This window comes from Theileria orientalis, chromosome 1, assembly GCF_000740895.1.
Source record: "Theileria orientalis strain Shintoku DNA, chromosome 1, complete genome".
Lineage (NCBI taxonomy): Eukaryota > Apicomplexa > Aconoidasida > Piroplasmida > Theileriidae > Theileria > Theileria orientalis.
The window spans coordinates 317,843-343,290 of record NC_025260.1 but is presented as its reverse complement, the minus strand read 5'-3'; the positions used below and the strand labels follow the sequence as shown (position 1 = coordinate 343,290).

Here is a 25,448-nt window from a genome sequence, read left to right as displayed (position 1 = left end):
GGTATCAGCCATAAATGACATAGATATCAGTACACATCTACTACCACTGATAGCTAACATGTACATTCACGTCGTTTAAGGACACACCTGCACTATTCCACACCCTAAATAATGCTGTAGCCCTGACTGAACACCAGACTGCACACATGTTAAAACAGCCAGACAAACTTACGATAAAGGCCAGGTAGCTGCTCAGTAGGTGTATTTCACAGCTAATTATGGTCCTCGAAAACTGTTTATTAGGATCCGCGTCACCGCCATGGGTGCCATCTTCACCAGTTCTAGGGGCGTTACTGGACTTAGAGTCGTAGTAGTTCGCCATTATCCCACCCGCAAACAGCACCGACAGGAACGTGCCGGATATGAGTTTCTGTAGAGTCGTAACCTTGTTTGAGTCCCACGAATCAGGCAGCGCTGAAAACAGCCTCTGCTCCATGACACTCTTGAGCTTCAGGTCAGCCTCGTCGAGCATTATTTTACTGTTCTGCTTATTGATGGACTGAAACATCTGCTCCCTCCTAACACTCATGGCAGCGTTACTATAATCAGGACTGGCCCGAGGCTTCTGACTCAACCTGTAAATGGGTTTATAGTTTGATATATATCTTTTAAGCGTGAACATTTCGCCACCCCTAGCTACGGACGTTCATAGATCACTGAATCGTTATTCAAATACGGCCTCAGCGCCTCCGGTACGTTAATTTGTATCAGTCCGTTGTCACGTATTACACAATTGTTCTCCAGTAGTGCTGATAGCGTCCTGCCTACTGCCAATCCAGACCCGTTTATCGCGTGTATGTTCTTCCCTGATCTGGTGCGTATGTTTAAGTTGTTCGTCTGATAGTCTCTGGTGTTACTGCAACTCGAAACCTCTATGAAATGACCCAGAGATGGCATATAAACTTCAAAATCAACGGTTTTAAAGGCGGTGCTAGAAGTGTCCTCGCTCGACAATAACACCTGTCTATGCGGCAGCTGCAATAAATTTAACAAAAACTCTATGTGTGAAAGCATCAACGTGTGAACGTAGTCTGAGCCAGCGCTATTGTTACTGGCTTCTGGACTTGAATCGGTATCGTGACTCAAGTCGCAATCTACTCCTTCTCTTAAGTCAGAACCGTCTGCAAAACACACCAACTCCACCTTTCCAAATTGGTGCTGCCTTATCAGCCCTCTCGTCTCCAGTCCGTAGTCCTGTATTTCAGCCCTAAAACACTCGGAGTAGCTCGTCACCCAGACCGGGAGGTGCTTAAACTTACAATTTCTGTGCAACGCAATCAACGGCACCTCAGAGGTCGGTATCAGGTATCCAACTTCGCCGTTAAATAGGTTCCGGGAATCTATTTTAAATAAGTGATCTTCGAACCTCGGCAAATGGCCTGTAGACTTTAAAGTGGATTCCGACACTGCCAGTGGAACCGTAATTTCCTTATAGTTGAAAACACGCGTCAAAGTATCGAGCATAAAATTAACTAGTGCCCTCGATAGCCTTGACACTTCTCCAGAATAGGCTGAGAACCCCTTTCCTGATATTGACACTCCTCTCTCTATATAACCTCTACTCAACCTTTCCAATATTTCGTAATGAGGAATGGTTGCTTTAGTGTCCAAATCACTCAAAGTCTCCTTGATTAGTACGCTATTTAATCCAACTTCCGGCGACAAAAGATTAGGCAATCTGTTTTTTAAATTATCTAATTCTTCGCCAATTATGTCCAATTTACGGTTTAAGTCCCTTATTTCGTTACGCAAGTCTATATTTTCTTCCCTCAATCTGTCGTCTTTGGTAGAATAATACCGTTTAGAAGCCTGGACCTTTTCAAATTCCAAGTGCCTAATTTGATCAAATATTAACCTTTTGATTTTATACTTCGATCTAATTTCTATTAGGACTTTCCAATGATCTTCTCCTCTTTTTAAAAAATTCTCTTGAAACAATTCCGGAACTGCAACGATTGATTCAATTGTGTAAGTAGAAGGAAAGTATTTATCCGTTCCTTTTAATTTATACACATATTTATCCTTTAGAGAACTATATTCTGAGTCTTCCTCAAGTTCTTGAGTCGATTTAAAATATTTAGTGAGTGACTTATAATGGTCTGAATTGTAGTAGGAATCTTCAGGAAAATCACCAGTTATTGAGTTTAAAGATATTCTATTAGCAGATTTTAATTTAATACTGCAAAAATTATCGTATATATACTTTTGTGTGCCAACTTGATGGTTATTTGAGGATATAATAAATGATTCTATTTGTATGTCTGTAAAATATGATAATATTATAATTAAATATAAAAAAAACATTTCAAGTAATTAAAAAATTGTTATCATCTTCATATCATCAAGTATAAACTGTAAATGAGTTAATGTGCAGAGTAATGATAAAGTTTATGGAATCTAGGGCTATCAAGTAAAAATTAGTATTTTTTTTGATAGTTGTTGTTCCTTTTGTATTTAAATTAAAATTTGTATATTATAAACATGGTTAAACAATCTTTGAAACGAGTAGATGCCGAATTAAGAGAATCTGATGATTCAATTCAGGAGCTAACAAACGATATTATAATTGAGGCTCCATGGAATCTATGGAAGGATTTAAAGACAGCAGATAATTTTTTTAGAAGCAATTTGTCTAAAAGTTTGTACTATACTCTTCAAATTAGACTATTTCGAGAATACATCAAGCAAGAATTCTCAAAAAAGAGATCGAGAAAGGGAGCAGCCGTAAAAAGAGCATACGCCTACTCAAAAAACGACGCGAAGAAATTTACAGATACTTTAGATGTTCTAGATTTAAATCAATTGTGGAACACCCTGGATGCCAAGTCGAGCTTTGATTCCAAATCATTAAACGATAGACTCGAGTCAGTTTTATCGAAAAACATTAATAAAATACTCAAAAATGATTCAATTAGTACAGATAATTACATGGAGTCAAACTATAATGATGAAGAAATCGAATCTGACTCAGATTCAGATGCTTCCAGAGAATCATCAGATTATGAAATAGAACAGACTATAGATGGTCCAGAAGAGCCTTTAAACGATGAAGAAAAGAATAAAAAAGATAAAAATAATAGTTTAAACAGTATCGAAGACAAATTTTTCAAATTTGATGAAATGGAAGCGTTTGCAAACGAAGAGTTAGGATCGGAAGAAGATATTGACTATTTTGACTCATTGGGAGAAGAGTCAGATGATTCAGTAGCTGCAGCTGAAATGAGATACGAAGATTTCTTCAGAGACCCAGAAGATAGCGACACGGAGCCTGTGGAAAACCTGAAGGCACTGACGTGTAGCAAGAATTTGAGTAAGTTGGACGAGTACGATAAGCAAATGGAGCTGATGCTACAGCAGCTGGAGGAGGAAGGAGATGGACGAGAAGAAGATGAAGACATGTACAGAGATGAGATAGATCTGTTAGATGAGCCAGAAGAGGAGGAGGATGAAGAAATGGAATTGGATAATAAAGGGCACTTAAGGAGCAGAAATGGGTTAGATAACGAGAGGTTAACTGATACAAAAAAGACAAAGTCAAAAAAAAATAAAATGGCAAATAGGAGTAGTGTTGAAGATGATGGTGATGATGAAGACGAAGATGATGGTGAGGAAGACGATGAAATAGCACAAATAGAAAATGAATTGGTAGCACCTAAGCATTGGAGCCTAATGGGAGAGTCAACAGGAAAAAGTAGACCAAGAAATAGTTTATTGGACATAGAGCTGGAGCTTCCACAACCGAGTTCAATAGTGTACAATAGTGAAGAGAATGAAGGGCAAGGAGTAAACGGAAATGGAGTTGGAGAAGGACAAATGGAAGGAGCGGGGGGGCATGAATTGCCACTGGAGCTGCTGATAATACAAAGAATAAAGTCAGGAGTGTTTGACAACGTGGAAAGAAAAACTTTCGTTGAAGACCAGTTGGAGGCACTGAATAGACTCAATAAAAATAAAAAAGAGGAAATGAGGCCTGAGGACATAGACTACAAGAAGAGCGAGATGGGATTGGGAGAAGTGTACGCGCAAAAGTACAAGGAGCAGTTCATGGCAATCGATAAGCTGGACCCACACAAAAAGGACCTGAACGAGCAGTTCGCAAGGCTGATGTACAAGCTGGACTCGCTGTCGAACCTGACGTTCGTGCCGAAGAGAACGAGTGAAACGGAAAAGGCGACCGCAGTGCCAATGATAACAGTGGAGACGCCGGTGAACATAGTGGTCTCAGGAAGCTCACCAGTGGCAGGCGAAGACAAGAGTGGGTCCAATAGTGGGTTAGGAGGAGGCAGCAGCAGAGGTGGAAGGGTGAATGGGATCGGAGAGTCGGGAGGCGATCAAGTGACGGACCCAAGTGGCCCACTGAGTGCAAGTAACGTAGGCAAGGGGCAGATAGTGGCAGCAAAAGTATCAAGAAGTGCGAAGAAGAGGAAGTTTAAAAACAAAATGAAGGGACTAGTGAAGAGCGGAAGACTGACCTCAGACCAGGTGGACAAGATTAAGCAAAAGATGGTCAGCAGGAACAAGCTGAGGAGAGAGGACTCGAAGTCCAGGAAGAGGACCGGTCTGACGCAGAGAGAGGCGATCAAGCACGACATGAAGTCGAACCGCAGAATTGACACGGCCGAGCTGCTGTCAAGCGTGGGAAGGCAGTCAGCCGGCCACTAATAAACTAATACACAAACACACATAAATATACTCGCACATGTACTACACACACACATAAATATACGCGCACATGTACTACAAACAATAGACATACATTACTTTTTTAAAAAATTATTTAACGTAGGGACTATCTAAACAAATAAACATAGCCCTCTGTAGATCAAGAGTGTCCAGTCTTTTCTAAAAGTAAAAATAAACAGGAGGAAAAGAGTACCAGGTTCTTCGTAACAATAATCCTGAGAACCAAATCGTTTTTCCAATTTAAATATTGGTCCCTAAGGTCAGGATTGTCCAGAGAACGAGAGTTGGAACGGGCACTAGCAGGAGCTTCAATCTTACGAAGATCAGCAATCTATAAGCAATTGGATGATCAAATAGTTTAATCAAGAGTGGAAAAACAAAGATTCCACAAGTATATTAATGTGTGAACGTACGGATTCCATTAACAGCTCATCCAAATATGACAAAAGTGAATCCTATAAGATATATATAACGTAAGAATAAACCTCAGATTCTTTGGGAAAAATGGAATTATCGGTCCTAATAATGAATTAAAATATGCAAAGTAAATAGAGTTAACTAATAATCATGGAAAATCAAGTTAAAAATAAATAAAAACAAACTACATACAGGCATTGGCTCTTTTTATTGGCATACTCCTTTAAATAATTACAAAATAACTTGCGATTGACATCTAGAGCATTCAACACAGTAGTAATACGAATATAATCACGATTCTCGCCGAATTTCATGAAAATAAAGACTAATAGCACGAATATGAGGCTAGAGATAGCAATCATTACAGACAGACAAATATTGTGTAAAAAGGCAATAAAATACAAAAATTAAAAATAAATATTTGCCATTTAAGCACATAAGTACATAAATCATAAATGTGTAAGGAGCCTTTCCAGTTTTGAAGTGGCCACGAGGATTCTACAATTTCTTTCCCCTTAAATCTTAAACATCTATGAGATCTTTCAACAAACATCATTAATTTATAATATCGCAACTTTTTCCACAATTTTACAAATCTTTGTAGAGATACAAGTCTGAAATTATTAGTTAGCACATTTGAATTTTCCTAAGTAGATACATTTTTATCCGGATCTATGCACAAAATTCATAAAAAATTAAATAATCAAATAATTTATATACAAAAGTGTATATTTAACGACATTTAATGTACGTGAATTCGATGTGTTATGTATAACTGAAAGTTCACGGAATCTTGAAATTTATGCGAGACTAAAGCTTTAAAAAGGAAATAGAAAGTGATATAGTGATCTGGAAAATTCCATATTTAATAAACATTAACAAAATATTTAATATAATGTCGTCAGTAAGGTCGTTGGCGGAGCATTCAGTGCTGGCCGATTCCACAATATCAACATCAAAAAATACATACGCAGGCCAGGTCTTCGATGGGCTATTCCACGGATCTGGAACATTTTATTATAACGACTTTGAAAGATATGAAGGAGATTTCGTACTAGGAAAGCGAGAAGGCAAAGGCAAGTTTTACTACGCGGATGGATCAGTTTACGACGGAGAGTGGCTAAACGACAAAATTAACGGAACAGGGAAAGCGTACTTTGCAAGCGGAAACACCTATGAAGGTATAATCTTCGTTTTACAACATCGCAAGATAAATAAACTTAATTTAGTTTAACACACACAAACAGCCAAGGAGATTGACTAACCACAAGCTATAACTAATGTGTAGGAAATTGGGAAAATGGACGCATAAACGGGTTCGGTAAATTAAACTATTCAAACGGAGACGTATATGAAGGCGATTGGCTAGACGGCTCTATGCACGGCCAGGGCACATACAGATACAATGAGGGAGATGTATACGTCGGCCAGTGGAGGCAGGATAAGAGACACGGAAAGGGCACAATCACATACGTGGACAAAACAGGAACTCCGTGTGAAAAGTACGAAGGAGACTGGGTGGACAATATAATGAACGGAAAAGGAGTGTACAAATACAGCGACGGAAGCTACTACGACGGTTAGCAGCACAATTTTAACACAGCTTTCAGGAGACTGGTACAACGGCAAAATGCACGGAAACGGGAAATACGTCTACGTAGATGGAAACCAATATGACGGAGAATGGGCAGAAGATAAAAAACAAGGGTAAGCACGATTTAGCACTACACATAACGTGCCAATGCTAACATTACGCAGGTTTGGCATACTGACGTACTCGAACGGCGAGAGGTACGAAGGGTTTTGGGAAAACGACAAGTGCCACGGCTCCGGAATTCTCTTTTATTCCACCAACGATAAGTACAACGGGGAGTGGGCTCACGGCAAGAAGCATGGGCCGGGAGAGATCATTTACGTGAACGGAGATCGATTTACCGGTAAACAGGACTAGTTAAACTACAAGCTGGGCAGACAATGCCACAGTGCCACTTGTTACATGCCACTCATAAAACAGACTAAAACACTGTACAATTGACGTTTCTATATTGACGCATTACTGCAATAGCCTTCGTTTTAACAATGCTTTCAGGTAACTGGGATGACGACCACGCCAACGGCCACGGAGTTTACGAGTACTCCAACGGAAACAGATACGAAGGTACTTTCGATAATAACCACTAAAACAAGCCACCAACTACTCTGCTAACTAGATGACGGACCCAATATCGTCCTATAAACACCACAACTGCACTACAAACTATCTTTATTGAACACACTGGCGCACCACTTAATGACTATTCAGGCGACTGGGCCATGGACAAGAGACATGGAAACGGGACCTTTTACTGCAAGCAGGACTCGTCGACGTACCGAGGCGGCTTTGTAAACGGGAAGAAAGAGGGCTACGGGACCCTCACGCTGGGCACCGGCCACGTCGTGCACGGCGTCTGGCACTACGGCCTGCTCGTCTCCATCGACAACTTTGAAATTTCCCCCACCTCGCCCTGGAACAATCCAGACCTGTAGAACCGAGAGTTACAGCCGCAACATTCATTCCGAACTCAATATGGCCATGCGAACTCATATACGCTCACGTATAACAACTTATTTAACCTCTTTTATGGACACTAGCTCATAGTCGCTCACCCTGGCGCGTGCCTCCAACGATTGGTCCGACTGTATCCTGTGGATGACCGGCCAGAGGGACCGTGCGGAGCGGTCGTTGTACGCGCACTCCAGGATCCCGTTGTAGTTGCGCTTGACGACCTCCAGGCCGACGCTGTACTCGCTCATCTTTGCTATGCACAGGCACACTATCTCCCGCGTGTTCTCGAACTTGCTCAGGGCCTCGTAAACCTCGTCGTCGATCAACGGGGCCTCCTGCTTTACGCGCTGCCCGTCCCCAGGGTCACGCCTAAAACGTCGTTCGCTGCAGTCGTTGTCGTCACGCTCGTCGCTGGTGCTGCAGCCTGACTTCCGCGTGCTCCTTGACGAGTCCAGTCTCGTCGCCGACTCGGCGTCCTCGTCAGTCTGCGGCGCGGCTCCCACCCTTGCAGCGTGCCCTGCGTCGCACCCCCTTGCCCCGATTCCCAGAACTGACCTGTAGTAGTCCTGCAGGAAGCTGACCGACTCCTCGAGCGAGGGCTTGGTTGTCTGCGGCACGGACTCTCTTCCGAACAGGTCCTCCAGGGTCCTGTCTGCGCAGTCCTCCTTCTCAGCGTCCTTCATTCTCTCTCGCTCGGCCTCGACCTCACTAGCCCTCTGCGTCCTCAAGCTTCCTCCCTTGCTGCCACGCGATTTCCTGGACCCACTTCTCCTGTGGCCTACCTTGTCAGCCTCGACTCCCAGCTTCACGTAGTCTATTATGCTTTCAAAGTCGCTGATCGAGGATTCCGAGTGCTCGCTAGGCTCCTTCTTCACTGCTGGATAGTCCTTCGGCACCGCCGACCACGGGTTCGCCACTGGGTTATCTGCGTTGAGGAACAGCTTGTCCATGTACGCAGTTTTATCTGCCCTCCTGTTCGTGCTCGGGTCTATGTGGTCCACCGACTTCTGCGTGTACCACTTCACGCTCTCCTTTCTCGCCGACTTACACTCCGTGCTCCTTTCAACCTTCTTCCCGATTGAGCTTGTCACCATTTGCACCAGTATTTCGCATATCCCCTTGATCGCCCTGTTCATCGACTTATACATCTGAAAATCGAAGTTAGCGTGGAACGACAGTATCATTTGCACTATTTTCCTGAACAGGATCTTCGAAACGCTCCTCTCCGCCAGCAGCGACGCTGAGATCATGTACAAATTAATTACTGTGCTCATCTTCATCTTCCCTTTTATTTTCTCCGACAGGTAGTAGCACGAGGTAAACAGTGTGCACAACGCCTCCTGGAAATCGTCCCAGAGCCAGTATTCTGGCGTCTTTTTGTCCTCGATTTCCTTGAATGCTGTCTTCAGAAACGGGTCTATGAGGCCGCATATCATGTCATACTGCCACAGCTCCGTCGAAATCACGCTCAGGAACTTTATGAGCATGAATATGTTCGACAGTATTTCCATGTGATTTATCGACTCACTTTTGTCCTCAACTTCAACTTCATCATCGTCTTCTTCGTACTCATAGACTCCGTCAAGTCCGTGTTTACTTCTATAGATGCTGTTCTTCATGTTACCGTTTACACTCGTGTTATCACTCGTGTTCCTGTTATTTCTAATGTACTCATGTATTCTGTGTCTACAATCTATGTTATATATGTCCGATCCATTTTTTTCCCTCAAATCAACTGTGTGTTTTGGACTACCAAATTCGTTTTCATACAGTTGACTTTCCCGCGTGTTTACTTCGCCGTGAAAATCTCCGTTCGTCACTTTTGATTCCCTCGACTCTGTTGATCTCTTTAGATTACACTTGTTGATACCGTGGTTGTTGTTGTTATTGATGTTGTGGTTGTAATTATTATGATTGTTGTTGTTATTGATGTTGTGGTTGTAATTATTATGATTGTTGTTGTTATTGATGTTGTGGTTGTAATTATTATGATTGTTGTTGTTATTGATGTTGTGGTTGTAATTATTATGATTGTTGTTGTTACTGTTGTGTTTATAATAATTACTACTATTATTTTTTGCCATTCCTTTCCCATTCACTGCCTTTTTACCCTGTTCTACTCCATCTTCTCGACCCATATTCTGTGTATTCGGGTCCAGCGTGAAATCGTTGTGTTTAAACTTATTATTTTGAAAGGCTTCATTTATTTTTAAAAACAGCACGCAGGAGGTCACTTGCAGCGACTCCATACACAACATCAACTGGTTATATGTGTTGTTGCACCCGTGCTTTACAAACTCTACAAACGAATCCCTTATTACCAGGGACAATATGTTACACAGAAGGTCCAATACGAACAAGATTTCCTTCTGAACTTCAAAATCGGTCGACTTGATTAGCTCCTTGTTGAACTGCATGTTTATGTGCGCCATGTGCCTGCACAGGCCCGGTATTTTCGGCAGCTTAACCACTGTCAGCGACTTAAGTATGATCGTCAGACACGTCTCAATCTCGTACCCTGACATCAGATACTTGCCCACTTCATGGATTATGTTCCTCACCAGGTCCTTGTTCGATCTGCTTCTCCTCTTGGTGGCGATTGTCGTTTTCGTTCCTGCCTGATTCCTGACTCCATTCTTCTCACCGTACTTGGACCTGTCAGCTGACGCTTTAGCGCTTCTTGATCTGTTACTTTTGGTGTGTTCATTCTGGGTCCTCGTTTCTTTGATCCCATTTCCATACTCCCCAGGCTCAACTTCTCCGCTAGCCCGATTTGCTCTTGTGTGTGTGTTATCTCTATATTCTTCTGCTAACTCAGTATCGCTAAGTACACACTCTCTCATCACCAGGTCATATTCCGAATCCGAGGACCTTGACATAGACTCGTCTGAGTACTCGTTATCCAGTTCTGTGTTCTCTGCTGCCAGTTTGGCAGCACATGCTACCTTCGACTGCACCTTGTACGTTAGTGGCACTGACGCGTCATATGGAGGCAGAATCCACTGATTGTCGAACATCGTACAATCTTCGCTGCACTTGTTGTTGAAGAACTTACATTTGGGTGCGTTCATTACCTTCCTCGCTATCCAAATCAGGTTGTCGTACTCATTACTCTCTTCTGATAGTTCATATCTCTCTGTTCCTCTTGGCTCATAGTCCATAAGTCCATATTTTGCTAAAAATTTTCCCGACGCCTCTGACAGTAGTCTATAATGGAAACTGCTCAGCGCCTTACTACCATGATGCAATCTATAGTAATTCGGTGCTATCTTCGTCCTCGTTTTCCTAGGGCATCTCTTCTTACCTCCTCTCCCTGAGCTCGGATACGTGAAATTGATGAAGCAATAACAAAAAAACTGTGACGCCTTGTACGCCTCTTCGAACGTTATATCCTCTCCTTTGTCAATAAGTCCCAATTCTATGCATATATCTCTCCACTGTGTGATGATTACTGCGTCCGTGGATCCTCCCTTCCTTTTCGCCAGTTCATAAAAGTTGTACAAGTCAACTTTTTTGTTAAACAGCTTAACTTTCTTCAGTTCTTCGAACTTTTCAGGTCCATGAAAGTTTTTCAAGGACTTCATAAAATCTTTCTCTGACATTACAAATATCAAGTCTGACTATTTCTACGTTTGCTTCTATGACACTTATGGCCCACAGATGGAACCATAACATCGTATTTATTTGACTTATATCTTTTATTGGCAATTTAACATAATTTAGTTAACATTTAACTTCTTCCAGCTGTTATTTAATGGGCTTAAATTGTCCTCAATTCTTTCAAATTAATGAGAATTTTATCAAGCTGCTGATGTAATAATTTAATAAAACACTTTCAAAAACAAGTTATAGCCGTCTAAATAACAAAATTGGTAAAATTGTCAAAATATTTAACGTATAACGTGTAAAATTATTAACAGAATCCAAAATTTGAAATTTAATTTAATGATAATTACATTAATTTAAACAAAGCAACGGCTACAACACACTAAAACAAACAATAATTAGAACAAAACTAGTCATAACATATTTAAAATAAACAAATGAATACAATGTATATAAAGTAAAATAAAGTTATAAGGAATCACACTTTAATATTGTTGGTAGAAGGTACTTCCACACAATAAGTCGAAAATGCTTTTTTATAATTATTTAAATTGGAATCATTAATTATTAATGTATAATTAACTTATTTTTCATATAAAATATATCAAATGGCCTAATTTTAATTTTAATTTGTCTATTTATAAATTTCTCAATCTGTTTTTAATTTTTTATTACTGAGCATTTATAACAATGATTTTCTTGGACAATATATTTAAATTTGTTAATTTAGTTTTTAAAACAATTTTTGAGCTTTTTCAAGTTTTGTTAAGGAGGTTTTGGTCGTTTATGTCCATATCTCCTTCCAATATACTGGACCAATATGAAAATAAATATGGTTCAATTCATCCTAAAATATTCATAGGATCATTTGAAGAAGTTAGTTTTAACACACCGTTAAAAGTAAATTTTAATTTTTAGGTTAAAAAATTATCTTTACAAACAGGCAAATTAATTGTTTTATACATACACTCTGAAAACTATGATAAAATATGCAAAGAAATGTTTACAAACCAATTAATAATGGAAATAATAGTAACTATTAAATAATTTTAACCATATTTACAAATAGTTAAATAAATATATAGACAATCATAATATTATAACTGTTAAACATCTATACATAATTCTAGATCACAAAATATAATTTAGGACTCAAATTTTATTCTCTATATCGAGTTGTTTAAAGGGCCTCGAATGAGGAAGTTGATGGAGATAACAAATACACTGTTATTACCACACATTTCAGTACTAGCGTTCCATAACATGAGTAGATATACAATGGTCAATAGACTAGACGGAAATTTTGATGTAGATGCACTGATTTCAATGCTATTATCGAGCGTAGATTATAAACCAGTGAGTCCAGTGGAAAGTTCAAGAAGAGTAATAGAAGAACAAAACGAAGAGTACAGAAGAGCAGTGGAAATAGATTCAATAAAATTTAAAGAAAAGGAAATAAGGCGACAAGACGAAGTTAGAAGAAGAAAAACACTGGAAACAAAGCAAAATCAGAAGAGAGAAAAGAAACAGAAAATATTGAACGATAGAAAAGAAATGGCAAACAAGTATAAGATGGTAAACAGAACAGGAGATGTTAAAATAAGAGTGAAGCTGCCAAACGGCAACTCGATAGAAACTCTGTTTAACAGAGACGACACAGTACAACAAATATACGATTGGGTCGAGGTATCGGACTTTTTGGGAGAAGAGAACGAGTCGGCGGCCCCGGCGGGCGCGAACTCGGAGCACAAGTACAAAATACCGTACAACTTCAACCTGTACATACCGCACCCGTCAAAGCTGCTATCGGACAAGGAGTTGACGCTAGGAGAGGCTAATTTGGCCCCAAGTTCCCTGCTGATGTTGACGTCGCTGGACGACACGTCGGACGAGGAGTTTTAGAGCCATATTAAGCAATCGCAATTTAAATCAAGCAACAAGCGCAAATACACGTAAAATCATAGAGATTTTCATACTTGTTAACTGCCGAGGTGGAATATGTGTATTGTTAGGTAATTAAGGGAGCCTGTGCCGTGTGTGGTGTGTTGTTGTTTAAATTAAGCCATAATGCTATTTACTAGATAAATTGTACACATAATTCAATTTGTAAAATATATTTTAATATAATTATTAAAGAATCCAGCCGATAAATGGTGGATTCTATGTATTATTATACACATTGGAACTAGAAGTCAAACTTCTGAAAAAATGGTAAAATTTAATATTGAGGGGATAGAAGTGTATTTTCCGTACCCTAAAATATACCCTGAGCAAATAGCATACATGAGAAGCCTGAAGAATGCCCTAGATGCAAAAGGCCATGCTGTTTTGGAAATGCCGACTGGTACAGGTAAGAATTCCTGAAGTAGCATAGTCTATTATGACATACAATCCAAGCTCTATGTTCTTATTTATCCTTTTTATTGCAAAAAACTTTTATATTTGGCCTAAATCATGTGTTTTTTAGGGAAAACGGTAGCTTTATTCAGTTTCGTATCCAGTTATCAACTGGCAAAGCCAGAACTTGGGAAGTTGGTGTACTGTACAAGGACAATACACGAAATGGAAAAGTCGCTGTTAGAACTGAGAGAAGTAATCGCATATCGCAATGAACAAATGGTGAAAAAGGAAGAATCAGAGAAGGAATCAAGTGAGAATAAGAAAAAAAATGGTATGTTTAAGGAAATAAAGATAAAATATAGGTTATTTTTTGGCAGTTGGACTGTGTTCTAGAAGGAATTTGTGCATACACCCAGAAGTGTCCTCAATAGCAGATAGAACAAAAATAGATGAAAAATGTATTTAGTAATAGTAAATAAGCAGTAATAAAATAGTAGTTAACATGTATAGCAACTGATGAACAAAAAATAATAGGTTGTGATTTGACGTCGATGTGGAAAAGAATACAATTTGAAGACATAATAGATAATAAGAGAAGTGAGTACACAGTGCAATACGAAGGAGCATCGCCAGTGAAAATGCCGCCAAGCATATCGACAGTTGAAAAAATACCGGACATCGAAGAGTTTAACGCACTGGGACTGTGCGGATACTACGAAACGATGGAAAGAGTGTGGAATCCAACGATGATACCCTCAGGAGTGTACACGCTGGAGGGACTGAAGGAGTACTCGAAGAATTTTAAGAACGCTAACACGGGGAAGCCGTCGCCAATATGCCCGTACTTTATGGCGAGGAGGTCAATAGAGCACGCGAACATAGTAGTGCTTAATTACCAGTACATGATAGACCCGAAGGTGTCAGATGCAGTCTTTTCGCACCTGTGCACGGAGAGCTACCTTAACATGACCAAGGAGAACCCGTTCAGCAGTAAGAACTAGGAGCAGTTAACTATTGTTTGATACTAGTAGTAGAGGAAGAGTTAATAGTACCATTGACAACCAATTTAGGCAAAGATAAGACTAAACTGCCAATTGTAGTAGTGTTTGACGAAGCACATAACATAGATAACGTGTGCATAGAAGCACTGAGCGTGGAGCTGAGCACTGAGACGCTGGACAACGCATACTCGGACCTGACGAGGCTGGAGGAAAACGTGAATGAACTGAGACAGAGAGACCAGCAGCTCTTGCTGGAAGAGTACCAGAAACTGGTGGAAAACACCAATTTCGACTCAATTGACATCGAAGGGTACATGAACCCGGTGCTGAGAGCAGATATACTGGCGAAGGCAGTGCCAGGCTCAATAAGGAAAGCAGAGCACTTTATATCGTTCCTGAAAGTGGTAATAGGGTACCTGAAGAAGTATATAAAGGTGCAGGAGGCAAAATCAGAAGGTCCTTTGATGTTTTTATACAGGTAAGCGAATTGGTGAAGATTATACTATGGTTGGCCAAGCATGGGTCAGCCAGCTAGTTATTTCAACCACGCACAACTGCAATAAACCCTTAATTACCTATTAGATTCGAACACGAGACTGAAATATCGTCAGAAGTGATGCAGCACACATATAATAGAATGAAGTCGCTGCTCAACACGCTAAAACTGACGTCAATAGGAGACATAACGTCGCTACAGCTGGTGGTGGACTTTTGCACACTGGTGGGAACGTACTCGAACGGATTCATAGTGATAGTGGAGCCGTATCCGACGTCGACCTACGACCCACTGCTGCAGTTCTCGTGCCTGGACGCGTCAATAGCAATGAAGCCAGTGCTGGACAACTTCCAGTCAGTGGTGCTGACGTCAGGAACAATATCGCCGCTGGAGTTCTACCCGAAGATACTGAACTTCACGCCAGTGCTGACGCAGTCGCTGCCAATGTCGTTCGACAGAGACTGCCTGTGCCCAATCATAGTGTCGAAGGGAGCGAATCAAGTGCACATCTCGACGAAGTTTGACCTGAGAACGGATATAACAGTGCTGAGAAACTACGGAGCACTGCTGATAGACTTCTGCAAGCACATCCCGGACGGAATAGTGTGCTTCTTCCCAAGCTACGCGTACATGGAGCTTATACTGTCGCACTGGTACGAGAGCGGGATCCTGGCCTCAATCATGGAGCATAAGCTGATATTCATGGAAACGAAGGACCCAGTGACGACGACGCTGGCGCTCTACAACTACAGGAAGGCGTGCGACGTGGGCAGAGGAGCGCTCTTCCTGTCAATATGCAGAGGAAAGGTGGCAGAAGGGATCGACTTCGACAGACACTACGGGAGGTGCGTGGTGCTGGTGGGAATACCATTCCAGTACACACTGTCGAAGGTGCTTAAGGCAAGGCTGGACTTCATGAGAGTAAGTTCCAATCACTGAGAAAAATGTTTAGTGCAACTACGGGATCCAGGAAAACGAGTTCATAACCTTCGACGCAATGAGGCAGGCAGCACAGTGCGTGGGAAGAATCATAAGAAACAAGGCAGACTTCGGACTGATGGTCTTCGCAGACTCGAGGTACAGCAGAGCGGACAAAAAGTCGAAGCTGCCGCCGTGGATCCTGAAGAGCATAGACCCGTCGCACCTGTTCCTGACGACGGAAAGCGCAGTGGCAGTGGCGAAGACCTTCTTCAGAAACATGGCGCAGGAGTACACGCCGAACAAGTTCACGAGACTGGGGCAGAAGATGCTCGACGACGAAAAGAGCTGCTGGTCGACAGTGCAGAAGGTACTAAAGCTAAGATGAAGAGCGAGAAACGGAATTAGAAAAGCGTTAACAGTAGCTACGCGAGTCGCCCAAGTTTAGTCAGCATCTCAAGCACCTGAGGGAAGAAACCGCACAAAAAAGAAGCAGTCCGACGAAAACGATAAGGGCGAGCAGATCTAAGAAAAGGTTAATGACTGGGAAGTTACCTCGTGAGCGCTGCTTCTGGTAGTTGAACTTCTTGCGCTTCTCAACGAAGAGCCTCTGGACCCTGACCAGCTTGCCCATCTGAACGCGAAGGTACCGGTCTATCTGGGCGACCTCGTCGAGCCGCTCGTAGAGCTTCCGCAGACCGTGCTTCGAGTAGACGTACACGCCGCCCAGCACCTTCTTCTGGTGCGTAAGGAGGCGCTCAGTCAAGTACTTCTGCTGAACCTCGTTGGTCCTGATGACGCCCAACAGCTCGCTCCGGTAGTCGCAGAGAAGGGCTATTTTGCTGTCTATGCACTCGATGGAAACGCCGTTGTTGACCAAGAGCAGGTCGTAGGAGTCCTTGATGAACTTGCTGAACTTTTCCTGATTGAACACAATGGAATCCTTGTAGACTTCGTCGGCGCCGGCGCTGGCGCCGTCCTCGAGAGCGCCGACGCCCTCCCGATTCTTCGGGGTCCTGTCGACGGAGTTTGCCTTGCAACTACCGCCCTCCCTTGTGCAGTGACCGAAAGCTTGAGTGTCGTCGCCGCCGAGAACCTCGTTGTACACATCGTTGAAGACGGGGCTCTCTGTGTGCAGTGTGTCCTCCATCTCGCTCGCAGAGCTAGCCAAATGTCCAAATCGCACCCACTACCAGGATTCTAACTGTTCCTAAATGTACTACTACTTTCAACCGAGAGTGTGTATTTAGTTGTTTTCAAATTCTGCATTCATAATATTTAGATCTAAATATGCAATTGTTAGATCCGGCATTAGAATAGGAATTAGAGGCCGTTAAAGCCAATATCAGCTCATATTTTAGTGCCGGAATAAAATTTTACATCGAAAGATCTATTTAGTAGCATTTAGTTACACATAGCACAGATATTTAAAATAGCTAAGATTCGTAACACACCGGCGAAAACACTGCAAATTCAAATGCTGTTTCAACTGTACATACTAATATTATTCTTTTCAACAGAAAAAGCTTTAACGGCATTGGCTGAATTCACCGTTGATCAAGTCTGTATCAGTTTATTCAAAACGGCAAATGTGCTGATTTGCTACCTTAGGGTGTTGGCGGCCACCGAATTCATTAGAAGACTGGTATTTCTGGGCGATTCTTACAGGAAAACCTGCTTAAAAAAGCGAGATTGCAGTTTTGAAATAAAGACCCGTGCGAAGGACGACATAGAACTCGTCGTCGAGGAAGTGGTTTCAGATAAGGAACTGAGCATTGAGGGTAAGCTGTCGGCCATTTACACCATCAAGTCAAAGATCATATCTAACATCTTGTTCAACAACCAGAGGATAGACGTTATCACTTCACAGCTGCTTGAAAACGAGAATCTATCGTCACACAGCAAGCGCCCACAGTTAAAAGACTGCACAGAAGGGCCTACAAGCATGAACCAATATAGAGCAGTTAACAAGGACTTGGAAGAAGTGTATTCAAAGCTAAAGAAGTTCGAAACTGAGTACGAGTTGAAAATTTGCTACAGAAAGTGCAATGGGTTAGTTGACACACCCTAACCACAAAGTAGCTTGAATTATCCATTTCCAGCCTTGAATCAGTAACATTTAGTTATTTAAAGTTTAGTGTTATCATGCCTTTGATTAAGAGATTAAAGTATGAGTGACTGATCACACAAACATAATATTTAATATTTTGTATTTATATATACACATATAAACACATAGATAAATACATGAATAGATTCACACAAACATACAAACATTAACATGAACTAGAAGAAAGCACATAGCTTTTATAAATGTAAATTTAAAGAGATTTAAAAAATCATTAAAAACTAGTACTCAATGAATCACTGCTAAAGCAAAGCAACAGGAATTAGTACCTGAGCAGTGGATTCTTAGGCATGTACTTGCGATACCTAGGGTGGCCAAAGAACCTTAAGCTGCTGGCAGGACCCAGCTGCAGAGACCTGGCCAAACTGGCAGCACGCCTCTCCCGTCCGCAGAGAGCGGCGACGGCAACGCAGCCTGCCACGATCAAAAAGGCACTCCCGGCCTCATTTTCAAAAATCTTGTGAGTGAGAAACTCCCAGGCCTTCCCGGGCAGGAAAATGTTCTCCCCGATAGGGTCTGAGCTCTTCCTACGATTCTCAAGCTCAAACTCGACTGGCGACGTCATCCTCAGAGTCGACGCAACCGATATCCAAAAAGTCGTCAGTAAGGGGCACAAAGTAGTCGAAAGCGTCGGGAATGTCCCTATGGCAGTACAGGTCCTCGACTTTGCAAACGGCGACGCACGGCAAGTTTATGTTGTACAGGTGCCTGGCGTAGCGAACGGGGTCAAAGCACAAAATTAAGTCGTAGTTGAGGGGCGCGTTGGTAATGACGTCCGGTGTAACCTTAATGGGTCTGTCGAACCTTTCGCTGAGAAGACCAGTGTAGTTTAAGCCGTTTTGATGCTTGCTTCCCAAAATTAGCATACGAGCGCCGCCGGACTTGGCAGCCTTCAGAAATCCAATGGTCCGTTTAAAGTGTAACAGCTGAATACTTGGATCACTTAAACACTTACTGCGTATAAATCGTCCAAAATTGCTCCTAAGCATTAGGTAAGTCAGGGAAAGATAGCCAAAAGAGTGTACAAATATTGGGCCACCAGGAAACTCAAAACATCGACAAATAACCACTTAAACTTACTTTTATTTTAAATTTAACACTAACAAAAGTGGGTTTACACGTAAAACAAGGATCCACAACATATATTTGTAATTTATCATTAGATAGCTTATGTTGTTTATTTTTCAGTTAATTGTCATAAAATTATACAAACAATTACACATTTGTGTCACACATATATCGTTTGTACCATTTACACGTGATTCCTTGCCATTAATGGCGAAATTGCGTCTCTTCCCTTGTTACACATTTACACACAATAATTTACTATTTTTATATCAAAAAATAACAGCTTTACATTTGAGTGACATAATAATTATTATTCTATTCATCTAAAAGTTATTTTCTACAATTAACCTTCCATGGTACACTTTTTACTCTATCCACATATTCATCTAAAATTATTTATTATTTATGATTAATGCTAAATGTGTATGATAATTTTTTACTTTTAAATATACAATCCCTGACACAAGTTTCAAAATGAAGTTTTTGACTTCAATATATCGCGAGGCGTTGCCCGCGGATTACGAAAGCTCCGTAACTGAGGCAAACGCTTACGATTTGCAACAAATCTTATATAAACATAACAGAGTTTTTGGAAGTGTCTATAAATTTGAAAATTTCAGAAATGTGTTTTCATCTCCACCAGTTTCATCGGAATCCGTCACCTTCTTGAGATTTTGGAAAGGTTTGCACTGATACTTCATATAATATTTAGGTATCGAGTCGCTTTTGGATAAAGATAGTCGCATATCGCCATCTATGCCTGATGTGTTGCAAAAAGCATGTTTCGTGGATGACCCGTACGTGACATCAATGAGATATTTCAGAGATGAAATACTAAAGAACGAGATGTCCTTAACGAAAACGGAATTAATAGAAACAATAAAAAAGTCGCAAGAAAGTAGCGAATTGGCAGACTTTTGGCCAAAAGTAGCAGAAAACACAAAGAAAATGTTCGTCGAGGAGAATGTATCAGTGCTAGGTGTATCATATATGGTATATAACTTCTTCGTAAAGAAGTATTCACTGGATCTAGAGTCAACAATTGACGCTGAAAATGAGCAAACGTCATTTTCAAGCGATGAATTTTATGAAAGTAAAACGGTGACAGAGTCAGCAGTAGACCATGATGAACAAAAAATGGATTTTAAGCTGGACGAATCGAAATTCGATGAACGTAATATGGACTTTAAGTTCGACGACTCAATATGGAATTATGAGTATAAGTATCGCAAGCTGTTGTTTGATTTAGAAACGTCACTGCCGAAATTTTACACAAGTTATTCAGAAACAAAGTCGGAGTTGAGTCAAGCAAAAGAAGACCTGAAAAGAGTAACGGAAGCAAACGATGAGCTGAAAAATCAATTTACAACAGAAAAAATGGAATTAATGACGACTAATAGGAGTTTAGAGGAAAAAATGAATGAAATAAAAGAGAAGAACTCGGAGTTGAATGGAGTATTGGTGTCAAGAGACATGGAAATAGAAGAGTTGACAAGAAGAGTAGATGAGTTGACAGAAAAGTACAATTCGTCAGACTCATATAAGTTTTCAAAGGAGTTGCTAGTGTACAAAGCACGTTGCGAAGGATTAGAAAGGAGTAATGATGGATTAAATTCGAGAATAGAAGAGCTGGAGAGGATGATAGAGTCATTGGATCAGCATAGAGAAGAAAGAGATATAGACCAAGAGAAGTATGAATTAGAGTCTAAAAATAGAGAATTATTGGAGGCAAATGAACTTTTGCAATCGGAAAATGAAGAATTGTCAATGGAGAATAAAGAATTAGTTGATAAGAATGAAAGCATGGAGAAAGAAAGAAAAGAACTTATGGAGAAAGTGAAGAATTTGGAAAAGGAGTTGGAGGAATTAAAGAAAAGTAACAGAGAATTGGAAGGAACAATAGATAGAATGCAGGAAGAGTCAATAGAGTTAATGAATGAAGTGGAAGTCTTACATCAGCATAAAGAAAAGTTATCAGAAGAAAATAAGAATTTACAGAGAGCGGTAGACAAGTTGAGAGAAAAAATGAATGAAACTAGTTCAGAAAGGGAAGAAGACTCGTGTGAATTAGTAGACGGTGAAGATGAGAGCGTGGAGAAGCTGAGATTAGATAACGAGTTACTGCAATCAGAACTGAGGGACTCTAAATTGTTTATAGAAGACTACAAAATTAAAATGGAAGACTATAAGCAAACAATAGAAAACTATAAGTCAACAATAGAAGGATACAAAGTGAAAGTAGGAGAATACGAGTCGGATTTAAGGTCATCAAAAGAAACAATAAAGGACTACAGGGAAATGATAGAAAAATATGCAGAAACTAAGAAAAATATTAATGAAAACAGTAACAACAGAGTAAGTAGTGTTTATAATGAGGAAAATGAGAAGTTATTAAATGAATTGAAGACACTAAAGAGAGAGAACGAGGTGTTAGAATCAGAATACATGGAGTTGAGAAGAGAAAATGATATTAAAGCGGAAGAAATGGCCAATTTAAAGAAGGAATTGAATAAATTAAGTGAACAAAATAAATATTTAGAGAATAAAGAACAGTTAGATAAGAAGATAAATGATCAACAACTAGTAAGTCAACAGATAGAAGAGCAAAAGCTTGAATTGCATCAGAAACAAAGTGAGTTGGATAAATATAAGAAAAAATTAATAGAAACTGAGAAGAGATTAGATGATATAGAAGTGCAAAACGGAAACCTGAAAGAAAAGTTAAACGATGTGATACAAGAAAACATTAACCTGGTGGCGAAGCTGGAGTTGATGAATCTGCCAAGTCCGCAAAACGCAACAAATAAACTGATGGAAATGATAGGAAAATATAACGACATACAAAGTCCAGCGTCGTATGACTCAGAAACGACGGATTATGACGTATCAGAATTGTCAGAGCTACCAACCTCCGAAAACAGATTGAAGATAAGCCCGGAATTGGCAGAAACGAGAAGACTTAACACACTTAACGCAATCAAGTTTGGACTACTAAAGACGAATACAGATAGAACAAGCAGGTCAAGTAGAAGTAACCGAGGATTGGTAAGCAGCAAAGGGGATGTATCAAATAACGAAAGAGTAAGCGATGAAAAAGTAAATACACATAGAACAGATAGGACAAATAGGACTGAGAGAGGGCAAAAATCAAAGAAATTAGAAACACAGCGGACAAATAGCACAGAGAAAACGGAAAGAGCAGAACGAGCGGATACGCACAGAACAGATAGGACGAGTAGAATGGAAAGTTCTAGAGCAGAGGCTAGTAGGAGTAGGCAAGAAGGGAGATCGGCCGCGGTCATCCGCAGAGAAACGGGAAAACTGAAAAGAACGGAATCAATAAGAGATGAATCGCCAGCGGAAAGCTACTACGACAGCCTGTCCCTGAGCAACTACGAGGAGCTAGGAATCTCAGAGGAGCCGGACATCATACAAAACGCAATTACGTACATATCCAAAAAGCTAAACCTAAAATAATATGGTAAATATACACAAGTACCCGTGTAGATAAAAATAAGCAGTTTCAGTAAAAAGATTGATTAAAACTGGGATTATTTAATTCTAGAATGTTGTGATGAGTGTGTGTACAAATAGGAACAAAACATAAAGAATTTAACATGATAAAGAATGCAATGGAAATAATCTGAAACAAAAAGTAATTTAACAGTAAATAGTTTATTTTAAAAGTGTTTTAACCCTTAAAGGGGAGTGTGAGAGATTAAAGGGGAACACACAAATAGAATGTCAGTAAGTGCAGAAATATCTACGAAAGAATCTGTAAATCTAGTAAACAATGTATCAGAGAGCACACAATTTAAAATTGACTATAAAAAGGAATAATTGAAAGAATCAACTGACAAAACGAGCCTTCCTCAGACAAAAATTATTCCTACAGCGAGAGCTGATGCTGAAACTAGAAGCAGATTTACCCAGATTGTTGTACGTGTATGATATAAATGAAGAGTTTAAATTCAATTTAAGCAGTTTAGTAAGGATATAGAGAGTTATTTGATAAAAAATACAAGGGTAATCTCAAACTACCTAAATTAACCCATAAATAGAGTAATCAACAACCAAGAGGAGTAGAAATCAATACTATACATGTTGTATTCACTGAGAGAACTGAGGCTGGAGGCATTAAATTGGAGCACTGCTCCAGAAAATGAGGAAAGACTGGGAGAAGATAAGCATGACACAGAGGGAAATGTTGAGGAAAACAGAGAACAAGTGGAACTGGAGAACATGATACAGCCCGAATTGAGAGAGAGACACTATAGTTCACCCCAAGCGGAAGTAAACAACGATAATGAAATGAGCGAATGGGCAGGATCCGAAAACGAAACTGAGTACACGAACGAGAAGGAAATCGTGCTGGATTTAATATACACACTTAAGGGAATGAACGCTAGGTACCTTAGAAAGCTAAATAACGAATATTTTCAAGTAGACTTGAAAGTGACAAATCGCAACAGACAGATAGTGAATAAAATATGTGCACTGGCAAAGATGTATAGTAGCATACGAGAAGTGGAGCTGGGAAGCAGCACTATAGCGGATTCAGTAAAACGGGGCCTGGGCGAGGAAACGCAAGAACTTGACAAATTGCTGGACTCACTGCTGGAAAACCACGAGGAGCACTGCGTAAGCTTGCTACAGCTGTACACACTTTTGCACAAACCGTACCGAAAAGTGAGGCTGCTGTGTAAGCTAGGGGCTGGAGGGAAGCACGTGATGGACAGTTTGCACGAACACTCGACCAGAGGAGATGGCATGAGCAGAGAAACGTTCACAAGACTTTTCAGAAAGGGCCTGGCGCCCTACCTTGAAACAGTCTTCAAGTGGCTGTACTCAGGTGAGTTGCCACCAGAAAAGGAGTACTTTTTCGTGACAACGGAGCCTGAAAACGGAGAAAAAAGGAGCTCTTCATCGCGAGATTTACCTGGAATCTATAGTCACAGTGCCGCCGATGCAACTACTCGTGAAGGTAACGGTAGGAACCACGTGAGCGTGGAAGCTCGAGTTGCTTCCAATGACAAGGTTAAGTGCAAAGAAGCGCACGAACACTTCTATTTTGACCCGGGGAAGGTCTTCAAGTTCTTTCCCCTGGATCTGGCGGAAGATATATACGAGCAGGGGAGGCTATCGCACTGGCTGAAGAGGTTAAACAGGAGTGCGAGCGCAATGACACTGGACGCGTTCATGCTCGCGGTACTTGGGAACGAAAGGAGCCTGGAGGAGATACTAACGTCGCTGCGGAGACTCGTGGGGGAGCTGGACAGCTCCAGAAAGCTGGCCACGGCAATTCTGGAGAAGGAGGGCCTGGAGGAGTACGTCTCGGCGCTCTGCGTTCAGTTCATCGACCCCGAGGCCCAACAGCGCCAGTACAAGTACGGCCGCCAGCCCCAGTACAAGCGCAGCCACAAGTCGCTGAGGGACGACTACGACATGGCCGAGAGCGTGGAGAGCGGAATCAGGGTCTACTACCCTAGCCCCAAGTTCCCCTACGACCTCGTCGTCGAGGACTACAGGGTGTTCAGGGGGATGATAAGGGTCTCTGCGCTGCTGAAGGCGGCCGCCGCCAGCCTCACCGAGAGTTTCGCCGAGTACCTGTGGCTGAACCGGTGCAACGACCGCGTGTTGGAGCTGTCGAAGCTGCTCAACAGGCTCAACTTCCACCGGGGCGAGATGGCCAACTTCCTCGCCGCCGTGCAGCCCTACCAGAACAGCCTCTACTGGCTGAGCGTGTACAGGGCCTCGATGTGCGGCCGCCAGACCCTGGCGTCCCTCAGGGCTTCGACCCGCAGCCTCACGCGCAGCCTCGACCTCAGCTTCCACTCGGAGCTCCCGCCGATTCTGCTGAGCGTCATCGCGTTCGGCAAGTCTGTCTCCGAGCTGTTCAGGCATGACTTGCGGCAGCTGCACTCGCTGAACCTCCGCGGCTCCCCGCGGCTCGTCCACTTCATTGACAACGACATGGCCGACTTCGCCTCCCCGAGCCTCAGTCACGCGGCGCAGTTCCGCGTCAACGTGCTCTGCCTTCTGGGCAGGTTCAAGGCCAAGTCGCTCCTGCTCGACTTCAACGAGTACTACAGGTTCAACTCCAAAATAATATAACTAAAACGGCCTATGTGTTCACAGTATCACTCAGTAACTCACAAACCAACTATTACAAGGGCTAGTAATCCAACTGATACATTACTCATGAATTATCATGTTGACCGGGCATGAATTTGTACAGACTAGTGT

General features: G+C 41.4%; 11 protein-coding genes across 11 annotated transcripts; 7 read left to right on the top strand and 4 right to left on the bottom strand.

The window, feature by feature from the left end:
• Positions 1-75: 75 nt before the first annotated feature.
• On the bottom strand, positions 76-2,015 carry TOT_010000148 (seryl-tRNA synthetase; the record flags this gene model as incomplete). Its single annotated transcript, XM_009690687.1, is given in 4 exon segments — positions 76-138; positions 173-636; positions 645-1,946; positions 2,012-2,015. Coding segments are annotated over 4 exon segments (1,833 nt in total).
• Positions 2,016-2,481: 466 nt separating this feature from the next.
• Positions 2,482-4,662, top strand: TOT_010000147 (uncharacterized protein; the record flags this gene model as incomplete). The annotated part of the gene is made up of 1 exon (XM_009690686.1): positions 2,482-4,662. One exon carries the CDS (start codon positions 2,482-2,484, stop codon positions 4,660-4,662), a length of 2,181 nt encoding a protein of 726 aa, XP_009688981.1.
• A 160-nt stretch (positions 4,663-4,822) lies between these two features.
• TOT_010000146 (conserved hypothetical protein) lies at positions 4,823-5,414 on the bottom strand (the record flags this gene model as incomplete). Its single annotated transcript, XM_009690685.1, has 3 exons — positions 4,823-5,014; positions 5,097-5,138; positions 5,286-5,414. The coding sequence occupies 3 exons, from the start codon at positions 5,412-5,414 to the stop codon at positions 4,823-4,825; spliced, it is 363 nt and encodes a 120-aa protein (XP_009688980.1).
• A 581-nt stretch (positions 5,415-5,995) lies between these two features.
• On the top strand, positions 5,996-7,626 carry TOT_010000145 (membrance occupation and recognition nexus protein 1; the record flags this gene model as incomplete). Its single annotated transcript, XM_009690684.1, is given in 6 exon segments — positions 5,996-6,281; positions 6,389-6,679; positions 6,711-6,807; positions 6,823-7,037; positions 7,190-7,258; positions 7,403-7,626. 6 exon segments carry the CDS (start codon positions 5,996-5,998, stop codon positions 7,624-7,626), a joined length of 1,182 nt encoding a protein of 393 aa, XP_009688979.1.
• A 78-nt stretch (positions 7,627-7,704) lies between these two features.
• Positions 7,705-11,247, bottom strand: TOT_010001215 (membrance occupation and recognition nexus protein 1; the record flags this gene model as incomplete). Its single annotated transcript, XM_009690683.1, has 2 exons — positions 7,705-9,482; positions 9,714-11,247. 2 exons carry the CDS (start codon positions 11,245-11,247, stop codon positions 7,705-7,707), a joined length of 3,312 nt encoding a protein of 1,103 aa, XP_009688978.1.
• A 694-nt stretch (positions 11,248-11,941) lies between these two features.
• On the top strand, positions 11,942-13,153 carry TOT_010001214 (ubiquitin regulatory protein; the record flags this gene model as incomplete). Its single annotated transcript, XM_009690682.1, has 3 exons — positions 11,942-12,127; positions 12,170-12,283; positions 12,401-13,153. 3 exons carry the CDS (start codon positions 11,942-11,944, stop codon positions 13,151-13,153), a joined length of 1,053 nt encoding a protein of 350 aa, XP_009688977.1.
• Positions 13,154-13,459: 306 nt separating this feature from the next.
• On the top strand, positions 13,460-16,394 carry TOT_010000142 (DNA excision-repair helicase; the record flags this gene model as incomplete). The annotated part of the gene is made up of 7 exons (XM_009690681.1): positions 13,460-13,601; positions 13,719-13,922; positions 13,954-14,049; positions 14,102-14,581; positions 14,626-15,070; positions 15,175-16,009; positions 16,041-16,394. The coding sequence occupies 7 exons, from the start codon at positions 13,460-13,462 to the stop codon at positions 16,392-16,394; spliced, it is 2,556 nt and encodes an 851-aa protein (XP_009688976.1).
• Positions 16,395-17,483: 1,089 nt separating this feature from the next.
• TOT_010000141 (hypothetical protein) lies at positions 17,484-18,077 on the top strand (the record flags this gene model as incomplete). The annotated part of the gene is made up of 1 exon (XM_009690680.1): positions 17,484-18,077. The coding sequence occupies one exon, from the start codon at positions 17,484-17,486 to the stop codon at positions 18,075-18,077; it is 594 nt and encodes a 197-aa protein (XP_009688975.1).
• A 599-nt stretch (positions 18,078-18,676) lies between these two features.
• Positions 18,677-19,123, bottom strand: TOT_010001213 (conserved hypothetical protein; the record flags this gene model as incomplete). Its single annotated transcript, XM_009690679.1, has 1 exon — positions 18,677-19,123. One exon carries the CDS (start codon positions 19,121-19,123, stop codon positions 18,677-18,679), a length of 447 nt encoding a protein of 148 aa, XP_009688974.1.
• Positions 19,124-19,676: 553 nt separating this feature from the next.
• On the top strand, positions 19,677-22,679 carry TOT_010000139 (uncharacterized protein; the record flags this gene model as incomplete). The annotated part of the gene is made up of 4 exons (XM_009690678.1): positions 19,677-19,884; positions 19,915-21,078; positions 21,151-22,096; positions 22,220-22,679. The coding sequence occupies 4 exons, from the start codon at positions 19,677-19,679 to the stop codon at positions 22,677-22,679; spliced, it is 2,778 nt and encodes a 925-aa protein (XP_009688973.1).
• A 264-nt stretch (positions 22,680-22,943) lies between these two features.
• TOT_010000138 (uncharacterized protein) lies at positions 22,944-25,316 on the top strand (the record flags this gene model as incomplete). The annotated part of the gene is made up of 3 exons (XM_009690677.1): positions 22,944-22,997; positions 23,050-23,190; positions 23,289-25,316. The coding sequence occupies 3 exons, from the start codon at positions 22,944-22,946 to the stop codon at positions 25,314-25,316; spliced, it is 2,223 nt and encodes a 740-aa protein (XP_009688972.1).
• Between the last annotated feature and the right edge of the window lie 132 nt (positions 25,317-25,448).